The sequence below is a fragment of the Coregonus lavaretus genome, assembly GCF_964263955.1.
Source record: "Coregonus lavaretus genome assembly, contig: HAP1_SCAFFOLD_415, whole genome shotgun sequence".
NCBI classification, from domain to species: domain Eukaryota; kingdom Metazoa; phylum Chordata; class Actinopteri; order Salmoniformes; family Salmonidae; genus Coregonus; species Coregonus lavaretus.
Genome location: NW_028157781.1, coordinates 197,360 through 221,560, shown reverse-complemented (window position 1 = coordinate 221,560; position 24,201 = coordinate 197,360). Strand labels below are relative to the sequence as shown.

Below are 24,201 nucleotides of genomic sequence, written 5' to 3'. Positions count from 1 at the left end.
CTAGATGTGATGCCTAGCTTAGAAAGAATACATTAATGATTAAACATAATAGGTTTGTGCTGTACTGATATAGATTGTTTAACATAACAAGCTGTGATTAATGTGAGGAACCGTTAGGGGGTAGGCTGAGACAGACTTGTGACTCACACACACTGCCTCTTTGTTAAACCGCTCAAGGACATGTGTTCTGCTACAATGAAGAAGAACAAATTATGTCTGAGGTTGCTGACTCGAGACAAGTTGTAAAGATAACAACTAATGCTTGGCAACAGTGAAGCGCCGAGGGGCTGGGACCAGCCTGTGCGCCAACGATAGGCTGAGTAAGTCTAAACCACGCTATCTCTGGATAGCGTGGTCACAGGAACTATCTCTGTCAGAGTATTAAAATAATAATTTTAGGTTGGGACAGTTAGTTCTCTGACTGCCCTGCGTGGTTTTTCAGTGGACCCGTATATACGAACATCATATTTACCATTCAAGTGTTTGCATTAATTAAAATACTAGTCTATTTTAGAAGACGTGTATTGACCTCTTTTTGTTCCTACACCAGATTTGAATTGACGCAACTTAACACAAGCAAAAACTCAAACAGGAAGTACCAGTGAAGCGCTCAATAAGGAAGTGGTCCAATGAAGTGATGCTAAGCTACAGGACTGTTTCGCTAGCACAGACTGGAATATGTTCCGGGATTCATCCGATGGGATTGAGGAGTTCACTACATCAGTCACCTGCTTCATTAATAAGTGCATCGAAAATATTGTCCCCAAGGTGACCCTACGTACATATCCCAAACAGAAAACATGGATTACAGGCAACATCTGCACTGAGCTAAAGGATAGAGCTGACTCTTTCAAGGATATACCTCTTGAACTGTTATGTTTATTTTGAGCTTTCCCGAAAATCCAATAGTTTAAATTAATTTTGACCGCTATATACCTCCATTTTTTTATTTTTTTTATTTCACCTTTATTTAACCAGGTAAGCCAGTTGAGAACAGGTTCTCATTTACAACTGCGACCTGGCCAAGATAAAGCAAAGTAGTGCAATAAAAACAACACAGAGTTACATATGGGGTAAAAAACATAAAGTCAGAAATACAACAGAAAATATATATACAGTGTGTGCAAATGTAGCAAGTTATGGAGGTAAGGCAATAAATAGGCTATAGTGCAGAATAATTACAATAGTATTAACACTGGAATGCTAGATGTGCAAGAGATTATGTGCAAATAGAGATACTGGGGTGCAAAAGAGCAAAATAAATAACAATATAGGGATGAGGTAGTTGGGTGGGCTAATTTCGGATGGGCTGTGTACAGGTGCAGTGATCGGTAAGGTGCTCTGACAACTGATGCTTAAATTTATTGAGGGAGATAAGAGTCTCCAGCTTCAGAGATTTTTGCAATTCGTTCCAGTCATTGGCAGCAGAGAACTGGAAGGAATGGCGGCCAAAGGAGGTGTTGGCTTTGGGAATGACCAGTGAGATATACCTGCTGGAGCGCAGACTACGGGTGGGTGCTGCTATGGTGACCAATGAGCTAAGATAAGGCGGGGATTTGCCTAGCAGTGATTTATAGATGGCCTGGAGCCAGTGGGTTTGGCGACGAATATGTAGTGAGGACCAGCCAACAAGAGCGAACAGGTCACAGTGGTGGGTAGTGTATGGGGCTTTGGAGACAAAACGGATGGCACTGTGATAGACTACATCCAATTTGCTGAGTAGAGTGTTGGAGGCTATTTTGTAAATTACATCGCCGAAGTCAAGGATCGGTAGGATAGTCAGTTTTACGAGGGCATGTTTGGCAGCATGAGTGAAGGAGGCTTTATTGCGAAATAGGAAGCCGATTCTAGATTTAACTTTGGATTGGAGATGCTTAATGTGAGTCTGGAAGGAGAGTTTACAGTCTAACCAGACACCTAGGTATTTGTAGTTGTCCACATACTCTAGGTCAGACCCGTCGAGAGTGGTGATTCTAGTCGGGTGGGCGGGTGCCAGCAGCGTTCGATTGAAAAGCATGCATTTAGTTTTACTAGTGTTTAAGAGCAGTTGGAGGCTACAGAAGGAGTGTTGTATGGCATTGAAGCTCGTTTGGAGGTTTGTTAACACAGTGTCCAATGAAATAAACCATTGCACACAACGTTTTCATATAGCTAATGGTTTACAGAAGCACATATAGCTGTCAATTCATTTTAAACCACTATGAATTCACTCTAGTATAAAATGAATAGATCATGTTCAGTTATGTTCCCTTGTGTTGGGTTCGTTGACTAAATGCCTATTTTTGGGTAGTAATGGTCAAATTTGCTATCAAGTAATTTGTAGGCGTCCATCTATCACAATGCACTGGGCATTCAGGGAGGGAACACTGGCATGTTCTAGACGTTCTATTTTGTTTTCGTCACGGCGCTCTCTGCCTCAGCTGATTGTGACGTAACATGGGGAGGTAAGGCGAGAGAAGTGCGAGCGGTAGAAGTAAGAGGGACTTCGGAGTTATGGTGCGAGGCAGGCTACGGAGGAATACGGGCAACTCATAACGTTAAATATATAATATCCTTTAGGTATACCGATATTGTGTTATTCCGTGGACCGGTGGACCCGCTTGTGTGCGCCTGTCACGAAGTGCATTCCAGAAGCTCTACACAATCATTAATTTCCATTTTAAGAAGAGAGAGACGGAGACCGAAAGAATTCGCTGGTACTCCTAAAAAGGTACAGTAGTTTATTAATAAACATTATCCATTTATGCTAGGCCTATTTTGTTGCTTTGGACTTTCCGCCAAATTATATTGACTAACGTTACCACCAGCAGTTGTCTTTGTCTTTCAGTTCAGTCCAAACCAATACATTGCCATTCCAATGCTACCGTAGCCCGTAGCCTACATGCTTACCATATTAGGCAATATTTAGTTACAATGTGTCCACGTCTTAAAATTGAAACATTGTGTCTAGTCTGAAACACCAATTTGAAGGTGTATCATTTCAATCTAACACCCTCCGAGTGGCTGCCGACGCGCGTGTGTGTCTGTTAGTTGGTGGCAGCTGTCGGATGTCACGTCTCGGGAGATCGAGTTGGAAATAGCCAAATAATATTGTCGGGCTTCCAGAGAACTCAAAGCGTATGGCTAACATCAATGGGGAATACCCGTGGACGGTCCAACATGAGTTTACCTTACAGGCCGCACGGTCAGCGGTTTATTGTGTTGGTGCGGAATAGATTGATACGGGCTACAGAACGCTCCATTCTGAATGATAGCATTAGTCATTGTCAATTAATACATGACTTCATGAGTCATATCCCACCGGTTGAAGGCAAAACATAAACCGTGTATACAGTAATCCAACTAGGCTAATAGCCCACTAACAGTGTATTAATACAGTAATCCAACTAGGCTAATAGCCCACTAACAGTGTATTAATACAGTAATCCAACTAGGCTAATAGCCCACTAACAGTGTATTAATACAGTAATCCAACTAGGCTAATAGCCCACTAACAGTGTATTAATACAGTAATCCAACTAGGCTAATAGCCCACTAACAGTGTATTAATACAGTAATCCAACTAGGCTAATAGCCCACTAACAGTGTATTAATACAGTAATCCAACTAGGCTAATAGCCCACTAACAGTGTATTAATACAGTAATACAACTAGGCTAATAGCCCACTAACAGTGTATTAATACAGTAATCCAACTAGGCTAATAGCCCACTAACAGTGTATTAATACAGTAATCCAACTAGGCTAATAGCCCACTAACAGTGTATTAATACAGTAATCCAACTAGGCTAATAGCCCACTAACAGTGTATTAATACAGTAATCCAACTAGGCTAATAGCCCACTAACAGTGTATTAATACAGTAATCCAACTAGGCTAATAGCCCACTAACAGTGTATTAATACAGTAATCCAACTAGGCTAATAGCCCACTAACAGTGTATTAATACAGTAATACAACTAGGCTAATAGCCCACTAACAGTGTATTAATACAGTAATCCAACTAGGCTAATAGCCCACTAACAGTGTATTAATACAGTAATCCAACTAGGCTAATAGCCCACTAACAGTGTATTAATACAGTAATCCAACTAGGCTAATAGCCCACTAACAGTGTATTAATACAGTAATCCAACTAGGCTAATAGCCCACTAACAGTGTATTAATACAGTAATCCAACTAGGCTAATAGCCCACTAACAGTGTATTATACAGTAATCCAACTAGGCTAATAGCCCACTAACAGTGTATTAATACAGTAATCCAACTAGGCTGATAGCCCACTAACAGTGTATTAATACAGTAATCCAACTAGGCTAATAGCCCACTAACAGTGTATTAATACAGTAATACAACTAGGCTAATAGCCCACTAACAGTGTATTAATACAGTAATCCAACTAGGCTAATAGCCCACTAACAGTGTATTAATACAGTAATACAACTAGGCTAATAGCCCACTAACAGTGTATTAATACAGTAATCCAACTAGGCTGATAGCCCACTAACAGTGTATTAATACAGTAATCCAACTAGGCTAATAGCCCACTAACAGTGTATTAATACAGTAATCCAACTAGGCTAATAGCCCACTAACAGTGTATTAATACAGTAATCCAACTAGGCTAATAGCCCACTAACAGTGTATTAATACAGTAATCCAACTAGACTAATAGCCCACTAACAGTGTATTAATACAGTAATCCAACTAGGCTAATAGCCCACTAACAGTGTATTAATACAGTAATCCAACTAGGCTAATAGCCCACTAACAGTGTATTAATACAGTAATCCAACTAGGCTAATAGCCCACTAACAGTGTATTAATACAGTAATCCGACTAGGCTAATAGCCCACTAACAGTGTATTAATACAGTAATACAACTAGGCTAATAGCCCACTAACAGTGTATTAATACAGTAATCCAACTAGGCTAATAGCCCACTAACAGTGTATTAATACAGTAATCCAACTAGGCTAATAGCCCACTAACAGTGTATTAATACAGTAATCCAACTAGGCTAATAGCCCACTAACAGTGTATTAATACAGTAATCCAACTAGGCTAATAGCCCACTAACAGTGTATTAATACAGTAATCCAACTAGGCTAATAGCCCACTAACAGTGTATTAATACAGTAATCCAACTAGGCTAATAGCCCACTAACAGTGTATTAATACAGTAATCCAACTAGGCTAATAGCCCACTAACAGTGTATTAATACAGTAATCCAACTAGGCTAATAGCCCACTAACAGTGTATTAATACAGTAATCCAACTAGGCTAATAGCCCACTAACAGTGTATTAATACAGTAATCCAACTAGGCTAATAGCCCACTAACAGTGTATTAATACAGTAATCCAACTAGGCTAATAGCCCACTAACAGTGTATTAATACAGTAATCCAACTAGACTAATAGCCCACTAACAGTGTATTAATACAGTAATCCAACTAGGCTAATAGCCCACTAACAGTGTATTAATACAGTAATCCAACTAGGCTAATAGCCCACTAACAGTGTATTAATACAGTAATCCAACTAGGCTAATAGCCCACTAACAGTGTATTAATACAGTAATCCAACTAGGCTAATAGCCCACTAACAGTGTATTAATACAGTAATCCAACTAGGCTAATAGCCCACTAACAGTGTATTAATACAGTAATCCGACTAGGCTAATAGCCCACTAACAGTGTATTAATACAGTAATACAACTAGGCTAATAGCCCACTAACAGTGTATTAATACAGTAATCCAACTAGGCTAATAGCCCACTAACAGTGTATTAATACAGTAATCCAACTAGGCTAATAGCCCACTAACAGTGTATTAATACAGTAATCCAACTAGGCTAATAGCCCACTAACAGTGTATTAATACAGTAATCCAACTAGGCTAATAGCCCACTAACAGTGTATTAATACAGTAATCCAACTAGGCTAATAGCCCACTAACAGTGTATTAATACAGTAATCCAACTAGGCTAATAGCCCACTAACAGTGTATTAATACAGTAATCCAACTAGGCTAATAGCCCACTAACAGTGTATTAATACAGTAATCCAACTAGGCTAATAGCCCACTAACAGTGTATTAATACAGTAATCCAACTAGGCTAATAGCCCACTAACAGTGTATTAATACAGTAATCCAACTAGGCTAATAGCCCACTAACAGTGTATTAATACAGTAATCCAACTAGGCTAATAGCCCACTAACAGTGTATTAATACAGTAATCCAACTAGACTAATAGCCCACTAACAGTGTATTAATACAGTAATCCAACTAGGCTAATAGCCCACTAACAGTGTATTAATACAGTAATCCAACTAGGCTAATAGCCCACTAACAGTGTATTAATACAGTAATCCAACTAGGCTAATAGCCCACTAACAGTGTATTAATACAGTAATCCAACTAGACTAATAGCCCACTAACAGTGTATTAATACAGTAATACAACTAGATTGCAGCCAACTAAGCTCATAAGGCATTGTAAAAAAAGAATAATCTAGAATCTAATGGTGGAATTGGAATGACCATTGAACAGCAATAATTATCACAGATTAACAAGTTATCCTATTATACACTACATGGCCAAAAGTATGTGGACACCCCTTCAAATGAGTGTATTCGGCTATTTCAACCACACCCGTTGCTGACAGGTGTATAAAATCGAGCAGACATTTACGTCATCATTTAGCAGACGCTCTTATCCAGAGCGACTTACAGTTAGTGCATACATTATTTTTTTATTTTATTTTCATACCCCATGGGAATCAAACCCACAACCCTAGGCGTTGCAAACGCCATGCTCTACCAACTGAGCTACCTCCCTGCCGGCCATTCCCTCCCCTACCCTGGACGACGCTGGGCCAATTGTGCGCCGCCCCATTGGTCTCCCGGTTGCGGCCGGCTACAGCAGAGCCTGGATTCGAACCAGGATCTCTAGTGGCACAGCTAGCACTGCGATGCAGTGCCTTAGACCACTGCGCCACTCGGGAGACAAGACAGCCATGCAATCTCCATAGACAAACATTGGCAGTAGAATGGCCCGTACTGAAGAGCTCAGTGACTTTCAACGTGGCACCGTCATAGGATGCCACCTTTCCAACAAGTCAGTTTGTCAAATTTCTGCCCTGCTAGAGCTGCCCCGGTCAACTCTAAGTGCTGTTACTGTGAAGTGGAAATGTCAAGGAGCAACAATGGCTCAGCTGCGAAGTGGTAGGCCACACAAGCTCACAGAACGGGACAACCGAGTGCTGAAGCGCGTAGTGCATAAAAATTGTCTGTCCTCGGTTGCAACACTCACTACCGAGTTCCAAACTGCCTCTGGAAGTAACATCAGCACAGTACCTGTTCGTCGGGAAATGGGTTTCCATGGCCTAAGATCACCATGCGCAATGCCAAGCGTCAGCTGGAGAGGTGTAAAGCTCGCCGCCATTGGACTCTGGAGCAGTGTAAACGCGTTCTCTGGAGTGCTGAATCACGCTTCACCATCTGGCAGTCCCACGGACAAATCTGGGTTTGCCGGATGCTAGGAGAATGCTTCCCAAATGCATAGTGAAAACAAATGTGAGCTTAAAAATGACATTTAGGGGAATTTTATAAAGGGAAAGATTAGCTTTTTAAATTTTCTAAATATTTTGTATATTATTAATTTCCATGTCAGCTCAATGCCCGGAAATGACCTTCTCCACAGCAAAGGATCTTAATTTCAAACCCTCCAAAAAAGTGTAAAAAAAAAAAGGGCAATAATGAAGTAGGGTCTGCTCTGTTCTACATGTTGGGAGTTGAGACATAAAAAGGGTATCATTACAAAGGTTAAGTTCTCCTCTATTACAGTAAAATAATGTAACTAAGCGTTTCAGCCGATTCTGTTGGACCAAACCTCAAATGCAAATAGCGAGTTTAAACTGCTTGTTGTCAGAGAGGAAGAAGTGATCTTTCATCTTTGTTGTGAGTGGCAGGGGGAGGGGCTTGGTGTCACAGCACAGAAGGAGGAGGGGCTTGGTGTCACAGCACAGAAGGAGGAGGGGCTTGGTGTCACAGCACAGAAAGAGGAGGGGCTTGGTGTCACAGCACAGAAGGAGGAGGGGCTTGGTGTCACAGCACAGAAAGAGGAGGGGCTTGGTGTCACAGCACATAAGGAGGAGGGGCTTGGTGTCACAGAACATAAGGAGTAGGGGCTTGGTGTCACAGCACAGAAGGAGAAGGGGCTTGGTGTCACATAACATAAGGAGGAGGGGCTTGGTGTCACAGCACAGAAGGAGGAGGGGCTTAGCGTCACAGCATAAGGAGGAGGGGCTTGGTGTCACAGCACAGAAGGAGGAGGGGCTTAGCGTCACAGAACATAAGGAGGAGGGGCTTGGTGTCACAGCACATAAGGAGGAGGGGCTTGGTGTCACAGCACAGAAGGAGGAGGGGCTTGGTGTCACAGCACAGAAGGAGGAGGGGCTTGGTGTCACAGCACATAAGGAGGAGGGGCTTGGTGTCACAGCACAGAAGGAGGAGGGGCTTGGTGTCACAGAACATAAGGAGTGAAGGAGATGAGACCAAAAAGACATGAAAACAAACCAAAAATTAAAACCTTGATTCAGGTATTTGTAATATTGCGCGAAAACATACATTTGATTTAACCTAATTAATTCGATATATCGCCCAGCCCTATGTTATCATGTTGTTGTTATCATATTGTTATCAATGAGCTCACAAGTCATATAGCCCACCTGTTAAAGGCCCAATTTGTAATTTCAACAGCCTGACCATATCACTTTTGTTTTGGTAAACTGACGAATGGGAATTGTTTCCACTATCAACTTTTAGCTATGACTGACAGTCCATGAGATCATCATGATAGTTTTAAACATGGTGTGAAGCTATTTGTTTATAAAGACAAAAATGCCAATAACTACATAAACAGTATGACTATAGAACCACAAATCCTGGGTGATGACAGGGTAATACAGTTCTACTAATCAGTTTGATTGGCTATTCAATATGCTACAAGATAAGATGACATGAGGCTTTAAAAGATCCATCCATGTGGTCTTTGAGAAATGTTGCAGTGTATCTTCCTCTGATGAGATTGTGTTGTTGTCAACAGTTGCAGTGAGGTGAGTGAAGAAGCCATGGTGGATTATTATGACATTCTGGGAGTGTCAAGAAATGCCTCTCCGGAGGACATCAAGAAGGCGTAAGTAAATTACTCATTCAAGGACTCATCCTACTGTAGAATCTGTCTCTTTCCACTCTAAAATAGGCCTATATAGGCTACATGAGATATCATCTTTAGGCTAATACTGGTATGGTTTATCTGATAGAGTTAAGTGGATTTACACTGAGTGTACAAAACATTAAGAACACTTTCCTAATATTGAGTTGCAACCCCTTTTTTTGCCCTCAGAACAGCCTCAATTCGTCGGGGCATGGACTTTACAAGGTGTCGAAAGCGTTCCACAGGGATGCTGGCCCATGTTGACTCCAATGCTTCCCACAGTTATGTCAAGTTGGCTGGATGTCCATTGGGACTCTCTCTCTCTCTCTCTCTCTCTCTATCTTTCTCTCTCTCTCTCTCTCTCTCTCTCTCTCTCTCTCTCTCTCTCTCTCTCTCTCTCTCTCTCTCTCTCTCTCTCTCTCTCTCTCTCTCTCTCTTGTCTCTCTCTCTCTCTTGTCTCTCTCTCTCTCTCTCTCTCTCTCTCTCTCTCTCTGTCTCTGTCTCTGTCTCTGTCTCTGTCTCTCTCTCTCTCTCTCTCTCTCTCTGTCTCTCTCTGTCTCTCTCTGTCTCTCTCTCTCTCTCTCTCTCTATCTCTCCCTTCCTACCTCCCTCCTCCCTTCTGGAGGGGCATTGAGATACCGACGATTCAATCTTTTAGCTCAATGCTCAGATTTTGTCTCCGGCACCGGATATTGTGAAGTAGGCTCTGCAATGGAATAATAACCTGTATCTTGTCTAATGTGAAGGTACAGGAAGCAGGCTCTGAGATGGCACCCGGACAAGAACCCAGACAACAAGGAGGAGGCAGAGGGGAAGTTTAAGGAGCTGGCTGAGGCCTACGAAGTTCTGTCAGACCGTAAGAGATACCACAACCTGTTAAACCTGTTATTAACGTAATTATTACCCCTTGCTCTACTCTTCTGTGGAATTGGTGTTTAGTAACAGTCAGATAATGTCTCCTTGTCTTTACAGGAAGCAAGCGAGAGGTGTATGATACCTATGGTGAAGACAGAATGCCCAACAACGCAGGTGGAAGGAATCAATCTGTTTTATCTTTCGTGGTTTTGTGCTTTTTATTTTCTACTCTGTTTTTGATCAGCCATGTTGGTAGTGTCCATATTTATCAATCAAATTTCATTTATTTATTTATTTATCCCTCCCTCCCTCCCTCCCTCCCTCCCTCCCTCCCTCCCTCCCTCCCTCCCTCCCTCCCTCCCTCCCTCCCTCCCTCCCTCCCTCCCTCCCTCTCTCCCTCTCTCTCTCCCTCCCTCCCTCCCTCCCTCCCTCCCTCCCTCCCTCCCTCCCTCCCTCTCTCCCTCCCTCCCTCCCTCCCTCCCTCCCTCCCTCCCTCCCTCTCTCCCTCCCTCCCTCTCTCCCTCCCTCCCTCCCTCCCTCCCTCCCTCCCTCCCTCCCTCCAGCCTCGAGTAGCCATCCCGCTCCGGAAGATTTCCCAGGGTTCACCTTCACATTCCGCAGTCCAGAGGAAGTGTTTCGGGAATTCTTCGGAGGCCAGGATCCTTTCGCCAATTTCTTCGGTGGGGCTGACCAATATCCTATGGTCCTTAAAAAGTATCCTGTGTCTTCATGTGCTGCTTCTTAGTCAAGGCTAAATCTGACCGGGAAACCAGTCCGTCTGAGAGTCTCAGCAGTTCATACAAAGCTACATGAAGACTACTTATCCTACCTCTTCCTGTGTCTCATTACCTCCTTGTTCTGACTGCTCTCCCAGATGACTTTGCGTTCGGAAGAGGGATGCAGAGTGGCTTCCATGGACATCCTGGCGCTTCCAGGCTCGGCCCCAGCCGATTCTTCTCCTTCCCCTCGGCTGGAGGTCAGTAAAAACACAATGTCTGTGTCCCAAATGGCACCCTATTCCCTATGTAGTGCACTACTTTCAACCAGGGCACAAAGGGCTCTGGTCAAAAATAGTACACTATATAGGGAATAGGGTGCCATTTGGGTCACAACCGATAATAATACGGTAATAACACATTTATATCAGCTCCATTCACTGTTTAGTTTATCTGACTTGTCTTCCTCACTCCTCTTTCACAGTGCATGACTTCACCTCTTTCTCGTCCTCCATGGGAGGAATGGATGGGGTGAACAGCATGGGAGGAGGGATGGGGAATTTCAAGTCTGTCTCCACTTCTACGCGCGTCATCAATGGCAAACGCACTACCACCAAGAAGTCAGTTCACTGTTCTCTGTTCTCTCTCTGTTCTCGGTTTTCTGTATGGCCACTGAAGTGTGTTTTAGGGAATCTTCTCTTTACTTACTTCCTGTTCTTGATCCGACAGGATCAAAGAAAACGGTCAGGAGAGAACAGAGATCGAGGAAGACGGGGTCTTGAAGACAGTGCTCATCAATGGTAAATCATCCACTCTGTGTCCATCCTTCCCTCATCCAGTCCCCTTTCAACTGTTCTTACAGGAATGTGTCTGTGTTCTTCTTCCTCCTGTCCCGCCCCATCCCCCTCCTGTCTCCCTCCTGTCTCCCTCCTGTCCCCCTCCTGTCCCCCGCCCCATCCCCCTCCTGTCTCCCTCATATCCCGCCCCATCCCCCTCCTGTCTCCCTCCTGTCTCCCTCCTGTCCCACCCCATCCCCCTCCTGTCTCCCTCCTGTCTCCCTCCTGTCCCCCTCCTGTCCCGCCCCATCCCCCTCCTGTCTCCCTCCTGTCTCCCTCCTGTGCCCCTCCTGTCCCGCCCCATCCCCCTCCTGTCTCCCTCCTGTCTCCCTCCTGTCCCGCCCCATCCCCCTCCTGTCCCCCTCCTGTCTCCCTGCTGTCTCCCTCCTGTCCCCCTCCTGTCCCACCCCATCCCCCTCATGTCCCCCTCCTGTCTCCCTCCTGTCCCCCTCCTGTCCCCCTCCTGTCCCCCAGGTGTGGAGGATGAGTTGGCCTTGGCTCTGGAGCTCAGCAAGAGAGACCAGCTGCCCCCCAGCCAGCCCTCACACACACCCAGGCAACACCTCCAGAAGCAGGCAGAGAGGATGGTACCAGTGGAGCTCCAGACCCAGACCCATCCACACCGACCCAGCCCCGGCTCTGGCCAGCCCTCACACACACCCAGGCAACACCTCCAGAAGCAGGCAGAGAGGATGGTACCAGTGGAGCTCCAGACCCAGACCCATCCACACCGACCCAGCCCCGGCTCTGGCCAGCCCTCACACACACCCAGGCAACACCTCCAGAAGCAGGCAGAGAGGATGGTACCAGTGGAGCTCCAGACCCAGACCCATCCACACCGACCCAGCCCCGGCTCTGGCCCCCGGTCTATGGCCCAGCGCTCCTTCAGTTCAGCCCCCTACTTCCACTGCCCTGACGTCCCCAGCGAGGAAGAGGAGGAGGAAGATCTCCAGATGGCCCTGGCCTACAGCCTGTCTGAGATGGACTCCCAGCAGAGAGTGTCCGTCGCGGCTTCAGCAGCAGACGTCATCTCAGGTGCTGGGGGTGTGGTGGTGGAAGAGGTGGGGAAGCCTCAGAGTGAGGTTGGGGGCGAGGCGGGGGTTGGGGTGGGGAGGGTGGTCCTAGACCTAGACCCAGGCCAGCCCAGAGCATCAGAGGAGAGATCAGGGGACATGTCACCACACAGCAGCCCCTCGCCGCTGGACCACAGGGCGCTACCAGAGGGGGTCCCAGAGCCTCCTACACACCTCCTCAACCACCTCCAGGAGCAGGGAGGCACTGGGGATCCTGCAGCTAAAGCCACCAGAAGCAACACAGTAAAGAAGAAAAATAAGTGTGGCTGTGTGGTGTGTTGAGTGTATGGTGTGTTGAGTGTATGGTGTGTGTGTGTTGAGTGAATGGTGTGTGTGTTTGTGTGTGTTTGTGTGAGTGAGTGAGTGAGTGAGTGAGTGAGTGAGTGAGTGAGTGAGTGAGTGAGTGAGTGAGTGATGAGTGAGTGAGTGTGATGCTCAGGGCAGAGCACAGACAGGAGACCCCTGTGTTATGCTGACAATGACCATAATAAAGTATACTGTAGAAGACAAACTGGGTGGTTTGACCCCTAAATGCTGATTGGCTGACAGCCGTGGTATATCAGACCGTATACCACGGGTATGACAGAACATGTATTTTCACTGCTCTAATTACATTGGTAACCAGTTTATAATAGCAATAAGGCACCTCTGGGGTTTGTGGTATATGGCCAATATACCACGGCTAAGGGCTGTATCCAGGCTCTCCACGTTGCGTCGTGACTAAGAACTGCCCTTAGCCGTGGTATATTGGCCATATACCACACCTCCTCTGGCCTTATTGCTTAAAGATATGATGTTTCTGTTCCTTTTCAAGTTTGTGCAGTGCCTTGACTGGTAGATTTCTATAAAGTTGTCCGAGGGCACGTTCAGTATCGTTGTGTTGCGGCTGCCTCTGTTGTCTGGTTGGGTTCTCAGATGGCCACTTCAGTTTTTTCACAATGTAACTAACAAGCTAATACATCTACAATGGTCCCTGTTGACAGTATGTCTGTATTTCAAGGCTGGGGATTACAATCAACATAATTTATTTCATGTGCCAAGTACACGGTCTCTTTTTCTAAGAGGATGGAGTTGGAGCATATAACTAGTTTACCAGTCAAATCAAATCAAATCAAATCAAATTTTATTGGTCACATGCGCCGAATACAACAGGTGCAGACATTACAGTGAAATGCTTACTTACAGCCCTTAACCAACAGTGCATTTATTTTAAACAAAAAAGTAAGAATAAAACAACAACAAAAAAGTGTTGAGAAAAAAAGAGCAGAAGTAAAAATAAAGTGACAGTAGGGAGGCTATATATACAATAGAATAAAGTGACAGTAGGGAGGCTATATATACAGGGGGGTACCGTTGCATAGTCAATGTGCGGGGGCACCGGCTAGTTGAGGTAGTTGAGGTAATATGTACATGTGGGTAGAGTTAAAGTGACTATGCATAAATACTTAACAGAGTAGCAGCAGCGTAAAAAGTATGGGGTGGGGGGGCAGTGCAAATAGTCCGGGTAGCCATGATTAGCTGTTCAGGAGTCTTATGGCTTGGGGGTAGAAGCTGTTGAGAAGTCTTTTGGACCTAGACTTGGCACTCCGGTACCGCTTGCCGTGCGGTAGCAGAGAGAACAGTCTATGACTAGGGTGACTGGAGTCTTTGACAATTTTGAGGGCCTTCCTCTGACACCGCCTGGTATAGAGGTCCTGGATGGCAGGGAGCTTTGCCCCTGTGATGTACTGGGCCGTACGCACTACCCTCTGTAGTGCCTTGCGGTCAGAGGCCAAGCAGTTGCCATACCAGGCGGTGATGCAACCAGTCAGGATACTCTCGATGGTGCAGCTGTAGAATTTTTTGAGGATCTGAGGACCCATGCCAAATCTTTTTAGTCTCCTGAGGGGGAATAGGCTTTGTCGTGCCCTCTTCACGACTGTCTTGGTGTGTTTGGACCATGATAGTTCGTTGGTGATGTGGACACCAAGGAACTTGAAGCTCTCAACCTGTTCCACTACAGCCCCGTCGATGAGAATGGGGGCGTGCTCAGTCCTCTTTTTTTTCCTGTAGTCCACAATCATCTCCTTTGTCTTGGTCACGTTGAGGGAGAGGTTGTTGTCCTGGCACCACACGGCCAGATCTCTGACCTCCTCCCTATAGGCTGTCTCATCGTTGTCGGTGATCAGGCCTACCACTGTTGTGTTGTCGGCAAACTTAATGATGGTGTTGGAGTCGTGCCTGGCCATGCAGTCATGGGTGAACAGAGAGTACAGGAGGGGACTGAGCACGCACCCCTGAGGGGCCCCCGTGTTGAGGATCAGTGTGGCAGATGTGTTGTTACCTACCCTTACCACCTGGGGGCGGCCCGTCAGGAAGTCCAGGATCCAGTTGCAGAGGGAGGTGTTTAGTCCCAGGATACCCTGGTCAGAGGGGCTTTTCCCCTTTCTGGTCATTCCACTTCTAGGAGTTGGATAGTATTCACCAGGAACTCAAGTGTGCCTCACGTTACATCTTCACTGACTGTTGCATCTGTTTGGCTAGCTTTGGATTGCTGTCTATCAGAGGTGCTTCAACCTTTCACATACGTTCTCTGTGTGTCCCGTCTGCTCAGTGCCGTGTGTGTTTTGAAGGGGTTTCAGACACCCGTATGAAATGTGCCCCTGACACAGACTTCTTTTCAAGGCCAAGGGAATTTGTCAGAACCTCGACACAAGATTTTACGGCTTGACAGCTTCTCTCCATTTATATAATACTGCAGCGAAATATGAATTGTTAACAAACATTTCGAATGTTAAATGAATATAATTATATTATGTGGCTTTTAAACTATACAAGTATAAAGTATACCTACGATGGCTCTTATTTTTTGGCTCTAGAAAATTGGTTTAAACGAGGTCCAAAACAGCACTTTTTAGAATAAGGACAATACAGATGTAGGATCTTAATTTGAGCCAGTTTGCTACAGCAGCAACAGGAAATACTAATTATTATGTGGATTATAATGAATGAACATTTTTGTAGGGCTGATACATTTTTGTGAAAATTACAAACTTCAGAACCCTTTTTACACCTCAAATACCCTACATGTTTTGAATGTCCTTCTGAAACATTTATTTGACTATAATTGTATATTATTAACACAGAATCACCTAAGTGAATGTATGTTTAGTGCCTTTTGTGTGTGTGACTGGTGCATGGAGAGTGTGTTCCTGCCATTTTAAAATGTGCCCAAGTGATTATTAGAAAGCTCTCAATCAATCATACGATCCACCCCAGTGACCTTTCATTTTAAACGTCAAAGGGAATGTTTGAAGGGAAAGCAACGTGCTCAGTGACAGGACAGGAGGTGCATTGCAGATTGTGTTCTTATAAATGCTGGTCCTGTGGTCCTCTGTAGCTCAATTGGTAGAGCATGGCGCTTGTAACGCCAGGGTAGCGGGTTCGATCCCCTGGACTACCCATACGTAAAAATGTATGCGCACATGACTGTAAGTCGCTTTGGATAAAAGTGTCTGCTAAATGGCATATTATATTATAAACAGTAAAAGAAGGAAGGGAGGTCTTCACTCATTAATTTAACGTGAACCGATAAGTGCAGACCTTCTTTCTTGCTTCAATGAAATGTTTTAAAAGGAAAACAGCTTCCTCGGTAACGGGACGGGAGGCCATGGAAGAGTTTATTTATGTAATAGTAAACTCAACAACCTTGTGTGTGTGTGTGTGTGTGTATGTGTGTGTGTGTGTATGTGTGTGTGTGTGTGTATGTGTGTGTGTGTGTGTGTGTGTGTGTGTGTGTGTGTGTGTGTGTGTGTGTGTGTGTGTGTGTGTGTGTGTGTGTGTGTGTGTGTGTGTGTGTGTGTGTGTGTGTGTGTGTGTGTGTGTGTGTGTGTGTGTGTGTGTGTGTGTGTGCCAGACTGATATCACCACCACCCTGGTGCCGCTGGAAACAGCCCAAATAGTTTCCTCCCCCCTCCTCTTCACAGAGGAGATAACAGTGTTATTATGTCATGGATTTATTTTGAATCTATATATGGTGTTATGTTTTTCCTGTGGAGTTAATAAAGTAAAAGTGAGTGAAGCCAAAAGATTTGTAATGTAGATTAACAATGTAATCCAGACAGCTAGAAGAGTGTTGTTCTTTCAAGTGCACCTCTGTCTCCTCCTCCTTTCTATATGCTGTATCTACACAATATCAATATAGAGAGAGACCAGGACTGTAAGGCGCTAGAGGAAATGGAAAAATGACTTCGCTGCCTTCTTGTTTCTTTACACTTTGTCAACAACTGCAGGAAACAAAAAATAAAAGTCATGCAGCCAACCAAAAAGAACAGGATATTTATCTATTTTTGAGAAAAACAAAAACAAATTGTGGCAGAAATACTATGTTGCACAATCAATGGAAATGCTACGGTATATAACTTTCTCGGGCTTCATTTGATGGTAAAAGAAAGGGAGAGTCTTGCTTACATTAGATGGTACATTGCTTTTCTTGCTTTTTTTAAGATGCCGCCCTGTCCTAAAGCTTACCAACACAACCTCACTTTCTTGGCATACGCCTGTCATTCTATCTGCTCGCCCATAGAGATCAAACTATTTACATCTCTATGGGCTCACCGCTCTTTGACTAGTCACCCTATACAGTATTCTCCATTCACAGTTCATCCATAACCAGGGTTAATGCTAGGTTAGAATCCTTGGGGTGGCCCGATCTCACCTAGCATCAACCATATGGTACCGTCCATATTCATGTTCTGATGTCTATGGAGGCTAGCCATATCAAGTCACAGTGTGTTTGCTGGAGTTTTGTTCGGTTTTTCAGCCATCTTCTCAGCAAGGGATAATATATATATATATATATATATTATTTTGCCATCTTCTCAGCAAGGCATAATATATATATATATATATATATATATATATATATATATATATATATATATATATTTATTTATTTAAGCCATCTTCTCAGCAAGGGATAATATATATATATATATATTATTAAGCCACCTTCTCAGCAAGGGATAATATATATATATATTATTTTGCCATCTTCTCAGCAAGGGATCATTTGTTTTTGTTTTTATCACTTCTGGTTCCGGTATTCCCAAAGCGTCAGGTCCCCCCCGGTATTCCCAAAGCGTCAGGTCCCCCCCCGGTATTCCCAAAGCGTCAGGTCCCCCCCGGTATTCCCAAAGCGTCAGGTCCCCCCCCGGTATTCCCAAAGCGTCAGGTCCCCCCCGGTATTCCCAAAGCGTCAGGTCCCCCCCGGTATTCCCAAAGCGTCAGGTCCCCCCCGGTATTCCCAAAGCGTCAGGTCCCCCCCGGTATTCCCAAAGCGTCAGGTCCCCCCCGGTATTCCCAAAGCGTCAGGTCCCCCCCGGTATTCCCAAAGCGTCAGGTCCCCCCCGGTATTCCCAAAGCGTCAGGCCCCTCCCTGTTATTCATTATGATATTAAAGGGTAAACCTGATTCTAGATCAGCCCCATACAGGCCCTGATTAAATCCGGAGCATGGAAAATCTGCGCTAAAGCGCAATTGAAATTTTAAGGCAATGTTTCTGCGTTCGCAGAGACTGCATTCGCAGTAAAAGCGGCATATGGATGAATTGGAAATTACCTTTACATTTCAATCACCCTATGAGGCGGATCTTCCGAGCTCCTAAATTGTTTTATTTATTTATTTATCTTTTGTTCTGGTCTCTTGTATCTGTGTCACTCTTCTTACTTCCTGTGTCACTCTTCCTGCTTCCTGTTTCAGACTCAGACTTCCAGGCCTTCACAGGCTGATCTGATTGGCCGTTGCCCATCTGACCCCTGACCTCTGAGCCTGAGGTAAATCCCAAACAAAATATCACCAGCTCCTCCCACCTTCACTGTGGCATCCTCCTCCCTGTCACCCCTAGAGGACCCCACCACCATCACCCTAGACTCTGAGCACCTTACGTCACTCTATCTCACCACTCTGTCTACTTTCCACACCACAACCTGTCCTGTGTTCTCCACTCCAACACTCCCTGTAGTATAATACCTGAGTAGTAGATGACCTGAGTAGTAGAAGACCTGAGTAGTAGATGACCTGAGTAGTAGAAGACCTGAGTAGTAGATGACCTGAGTAGTAGATGACCTGAGTAGTAGATGACCTGAGTAGTAGATTACCTGAGTAGTAGATGACCTGAGGAGTAGAAGACCTGAGTAGTAGAAGACCTGAGTAGTAGAAGACCTGAGTAGTAGATGACCTGAGTAGTAGATAACCTGAGTAGTAGATGACCTGAGTAGTAGAAGACCTGAGTAGTAGATGACCTGAGTAGTAGAAGACCTGAGTAGTAGAAGACCTGAGTAGTAGATGACCTGAGTAGTAGATGACCTGAGTAGTATAATACCTGAGTAGTAGATGACCTGAGTAGTAGATGACCTGAGTAGTAGAAGACCTGAGGAGTAGAAGACCTGAGTAGTAGATGACCTGAGTAGTAGATGACCTGAGTAGTAGAAGACCTGAGTAGTAGATGACCTGAGTAGTAGATGACCTGAGTAGTATAATACCTGAGTAGTAGATGACCTGAGTAGTAGATGACCTGAGAAGTAGAAGACCTGAGTAGTAGATGACCTGAGTAATAGAAGACCTGAGTAGTAGATGACCTGAGTAGTAGAAGACCTGAGTAGTAGATGACCTGAGTAGTAGATGACCTGAGTAGTATAATACCTGAGTAGTAGATGACCTGAGTAGTAGATGACCTGAGTAGTAGAAGACCTTAGTAGTAGATGACCTGAGTAGTAGAAGACCTGAGTAGTAGATGACCTGAGTAGTAGATGACCTGAGTAGTAGATGACCTGAGTAGTAGATGACCTGAGTAGTAGAAGACCTGAGTAGTAGATAACCTGAGTAGTAGATGACCTGAGTAGTAGAACTACTAGTTAACAGGATAGCTAGTAGCTAGTTAACCCAGGATTAACAGATTGGGATAGATAGGTATAGATGTAGACTAGAGAGAGGTATGCTGTAGCTCCAAGCAGCCTTTGCTGTGGTTCTAACGTTGCGTCTGATCCATTTGCTCCCAACAGGTCAAAGGTCAAATCTCCCATGGTGCACCTTGTCTCTCAGCCCCGCCCCCGCGACTTACTGTACCAGCTGATCAACACTTTTCAAAGTTTTATTTGAAAAAGAAAATTAAACTGACAAATACAAATGTATGTACTTCTATGTGTGAGTGTGTATATAGCTAAATGAAAGACTGGTTTCTTTGTAAAGTATTTTGAATCGAAAACAACTCATCTACATTAAATCATTTGCATTTTAAAGTGTCTTATAGGAGAATGTGTCCTGGAAAGCATTTTAAATCATGACTACATGTTTCAATACCATGGAAAGGTGTGTGATACTAGAGTAATCTATATTCATTGAAAGCTGATAAATTTGCAGCTCAAATATTTACATGTGTGTGGAATTGCATTATGTAACGAATCCTCCACACTCACTGAATGTAAGCCTGGTTATACCAGACTGAAACTCTACACTGAATGTAAGCCTGGTTATACCAGACTGAAACTCTACACTGAATGTAAGCCTGGTTATACCAGACTGAAACTCTACACTGAATGTAAGCCTGGTTATACCAGACTGAAACTCTACACTGAATGTAAGCCTGGTTATACCAGACTGAAACTCTACACTGAATGTAAGCCTGGTTATACCAGACTATGCTAAGCACCCAACTGGGCACAAACTGGTAGAATCAACATTGTTTCCACGTTCCATTTCAACAACAAATGTGATTTAATGTGAATTCAATTGAATAAACATGGTAAACTTTGTGGATTTGGAAAAAGTCATCAACGTACAGGAATTTTGGAAATGTTTGTGTTTTTTCACCTTTTACCTAAATCCAATGACATGGCTAAAATGTTTGTCGATTTCACTTTGAATTCACGTTAGTTGATAACTCAACCAAATGTCAATCAAAACTAGACGTTGAACTGACGTCTGTGTCCAGTGGGACAGCATTTACACTGGTTTAACCAGGTCAACTGAACGTAATCTACATTGAACATAAATATAAACGCAACATGCAACAATTTCAAAGATTTTACTGAGTTGCAGTTCATATAAGGAAATCAAGTCAATTGAAATAAATTCATTAGGCCCTAGGCTGTCGTACACGTCAATCCAGAGCATCCCAAACATGTTCAATATATAACGTCTGGTGAGTATGCACGCCATGGAAGAACTGGGAAATATTCAACTTCCAGGAATTGTGTACAGATCCTTGCGAAATGGGGCTGTGCATTATCATGCTGAAACATGAGGTGATGGAGGTGGATGAATGGCACGACAATGGGCCTCAAGATCTCGTCACGGTATGTGCATTCAAATTGCCATCAATAAAATGCATTTGTGTTCGTTGTCTGTAGCTTATGCCTGCCCATACCATAACCCCACCGCCACCATGAGGCACTCTGTTCACAACGTTGACATCAGCAAACCGCTCACCCACATGACGCCATTCACGCTGTCTGCCATATGCCCGGTACAGTTGAAACCGGGATTCATCCGTGAAGAGCACACTTCTCCAGCGTGCCAGTGGCCATCGAAGGTAAGCATTTGCCCACTGGAGTCGGTTACGATGCCAAACTACAGTCAGGTCAAGACCCTGGTGAGGATGACGAGCACGCAGAAGAGCTTCCCTGAGACGGTTTCTGACAGTTTGTGCAGAAATTCTTTGGTTGTGCAAACCCACAGTTTTATCAGCTGTCCGGGTGGCTGGTCTCAGACGATCCCGCAGGTGAAGAAGCCAGATGTGGTGGTCCTGGGCTGGTGTGGTTACACATAGTTTGCGGTTGTGCGGCCGGTTGGACTTACTGCCAAATTTCTCTTATGGTAGAGAAATGAACATTACATTCTCTGGCAACAGCTCTGGTGGACATTCCTGCAGTCAGCATGCCAATTGTACGCTCCCTCAAAACTTGAGACATCTGTGGCATTGTGTTGTTTTACAAAACTGCACATTTTAGAATGGCCTTTTATTGTCTCCAGCACAAGGTGCACCTGTGTAATGATCATGTTGTTTAATCAGCTTCTTGATATGCCACACGTGTCAGGTGGATGGATTATCTTGGCAAAAGAGGAATTCTCACTAACAGGGCTGTAAACAAATTTGTGCACAACATTTGAGAGAAATAAGCTTTTAGTCCGTATGGAAAAATGTGGGGATCTTTATTTCAGCTCATGAAACATGGGACCAACACTTTACATGTTGTGTTTATATTTGTGTTCAGTGTAGCTGTAGACATTGGTTCCTAATGGTTACTAGTCAGTATTATGGGATGTAGACATTGGTTCCTAATGGTTACTAGTCAGTATTATGGAATGTAGACATTGGTTCCTAATGGTTACTAGTCAGTATTATGGAATGTAGACATTGGTTCCTAATGGTTACTAGTCAGTATTATGGGATGTAGACATTGGTTCCTAATGGTTACTAGTCAGTACTGTGGGATGTGAATAGGAAATAACACAGTCAGACAACTCTATGCTGTTGCACCACATCACAATAGAGATTTAATTACATACATTGAGTTAAAAATATTTTTATAGTTGTTTTCTACGTTTGCTACATTAATAAACATTTAAGAAATAATGAGGTGAATTATTTACAATAATAACAGAGGTTTTACAGTAACACTGAAGACACTAATATATATATATATATATATATATATATATATATATATATATATATGATTCAGGTAGTCAGTATACAGTAATAGTCCCATGACAACATGAATAGAAATAAAGCAATGGGTTTATAGTTCCAGTTGAATAACAGACAATCATGTTAGAGGCAAACACCAGCCCCTTAGAGAAACTGGTGGATCGTATGATACACTAGAATGTCACTCACTTCACCCTCGCCATAGTCAGGGTCTCTGTCTTCTTGCATAAAAAAAGTGTATGAGCCACGGGCCTCATGCTGTTATGCGATATGGATGGATACCTACTGGAGTACAATGACTGGTTTTACAACATCTCCACGACAGCAGGGAACATGGTAATACAACATCTCCATGACAGCAGGGAACATGGTAATTCAACATCTCCATGACAGCAGGGAACATGGTAATTCAACATCTCCATGACAGCAGAGCAGGAGGGAACATGGTAATGCAACATCTCCATGACAGCAGAGCAAGAGGGAACATGGTAATGCAACATCTCCACGACAGCAGATCAGGAGGGAACATGGTAATGCAACATCTCCATGACAGCAGATCAGGAGGGAACATGGTAATGCAACATCTCCATGACAGCAGATCAGGAGGGAACATGGTAATACAACATCTCCATGACAGCAGATCAGGAGGGAACATGGTAATACAACATCTCCATGACAGCAGATCAGGAGGGAACATGGTAATGCAACATCTCCATGACAGCAGATCAGGAGGGAACATGGTAATGCAACATCTCCATGACAGCAGAGCAGGAGGGAACATGGTAATGCAACATCTCCATGACAGCAGAGCAGGAGGGAACATGGTAATACAACATCTCCATGACAGCAGATCAGGAGGGAACATGGTAATGCAACATCTCCATGACAGCAGATCAGGAGGGAACATGGTAATACAACATCTCCATGACAGCAGATCAGGAGGGAACATGGTAATGCAACATCTCCATGACAGCAGAGCAGGAGGGAACATGGTAATGCAACATCTCCATGACAGCAGAGCAGGAGGGAACATGGTAATGCAACATCTCCATGACAGCAGATGGTAATTGTAGTGAGACGTGTCTGAGACTGAGGATCAGAGTGAGAAAGGAGAAATGTTACAGTATCAAGTCACAGTATTTTAGAGGCAGATCTCAACATACAATCCAATGACAAGACACTGTAAAGGGGTCCTTACCGTACATTTGAAGTGTTCTTGTCTGATCTGAATAATCTACAGAATTCTTTGAAACCACATTTAATTTAGTTATGAAAGCATAATAACAGAAGCCTGGTCCCAGATCTGTTTGTGCTGATCTTGGTGTGACAATGACTACAGGAGTTGGCGAGACAGCACAAACCAGGCTTCAGTAATAGCAATGCACTCTGGGAAATGTAGTTCCTCCCTGGTTGTTGGCACAGGTGGCACCGGTGGTTGAGGTGGTAGATATAGCAGGGTTCACTGTGGCAGAGCCTTCAGGATGGCATTGACCTCTTCAGCCACGGCGGTCAGGGCAAACTCAAACTGGTCCTGAGAGGGAGACAGAGAGGGAGGGAGACTGTCAGACATACAGAGAGAAATCAACCGATCCTCCGCCCGTTAACACAATCGAAAGGTCAAAGTGCTTTATTATCTAAATTGTTGAAAGTGTGTGTGGGCGACGGAGAGATGGTGCAGTCTGAGGAGGCCATGTGGCGGAGAGTGATGTGGGCGCTGGAGATGGGGGGTGTGTGCTAGTGGGTCTGGGCAGGTGTGATGTTGTGGATGTTTGTGTGATGTAGTGGATGTTTGTGTGATGTTGCGGATGTTTGC

General features: G+C 44.2%; 2 protein-coding genes across 3 annotated transcripts in view; one reads left to right on the top strand and one right to left on the bottom strand.

The window, feature by feature from the left end:
* The first annotated feature begins 2,431 nt into the window (after nt 1-2,431).
* On the top strand, nt 2,432-20,522 carry LOC311124944 (dnaJ homolog subfamily B member 6-like). 2 transcript variants are annotated; one of them, XM_084199038.1, is made up of 11 exons: nt 2,447-2,710; nt 9,110-9,199; nt 9,967-10,076; nt 10,193-10,249; nt 10,639-10,755; nt 10,950-11,051; nt 11,276-11,411; nt 11,521-11,591; nt 12,102-12,662; nt 18,440-18,513; nt 19,741-20,522. In XM_084199038.1, the coding sequence occupies exons 2-10, from the start codon at nt 9,135-9,137 to the stop codon at nt 18,466-18,468; spliced, it is 1,248 nt and encodes a 415-aa protein (XP_084055164.1). In that variant the 5' UTR covers nt 2,447-2,710; nt 9,110-9,134; the 3' UTR covers nt 18,469-18,513; nt 19,741-20,522. The 2 variants fall into 2 exon arrangements, with proteins under 2 accessions (XP_084055163.1, XP_084055164.1); XM_084199037.1 differs by lacking the exons at nt 18,440-18,513; nt 19,741-20,522 and having other exon boundaries at nt 2,432-2,710; nt 12,102-13,911.
* A 3,325-nt stretch (nt 20,523-23,847) lies between these two features.
* LOC311124938 (receptor-type tyrosine-protein phosphatase-like N) overlaps nt 23,848-24,201 on the bottom strand; it is a gene marked incomplete at both ends in the record, with an annotated part of 30,991 nt that continues 30,637 nt past the window's right edge. The window contains one exon of the mRNA XM_084199033.1: nt 23,848-23,919. Within this exon, the coding sequence (XP_084055159.1) occupies nt 23,848-23,919 (72 nt within the window). The remainder of the gene's footprint in view (nt 23,920-24,201) is intronic.

Bases quoted from the DNA above. Each gene is read 5' to 3' on its own strand.
- LOC311124944 (XM_084199037.1), top strand. From the start codon at position 9,135: ATGGTGGATTATTATGACATTCTGGGAGTGTCAAGAAATGCCTCTCCG. The intron at 9,200-9,966 runs GTAAGTAAATTA...TCTAATGTGAAG, and splicing joins CCGGAGGACATCAAGAAGGC to GTACAGGAAGCAGGCTCTGA. The intron at 11,412-11,520 runs GTCAGTTCACTG...TTGATCCGACAG, and splicing joins AAACGCACTACCACCAAGAA to GATCAAAGAAAACGGTCAGG.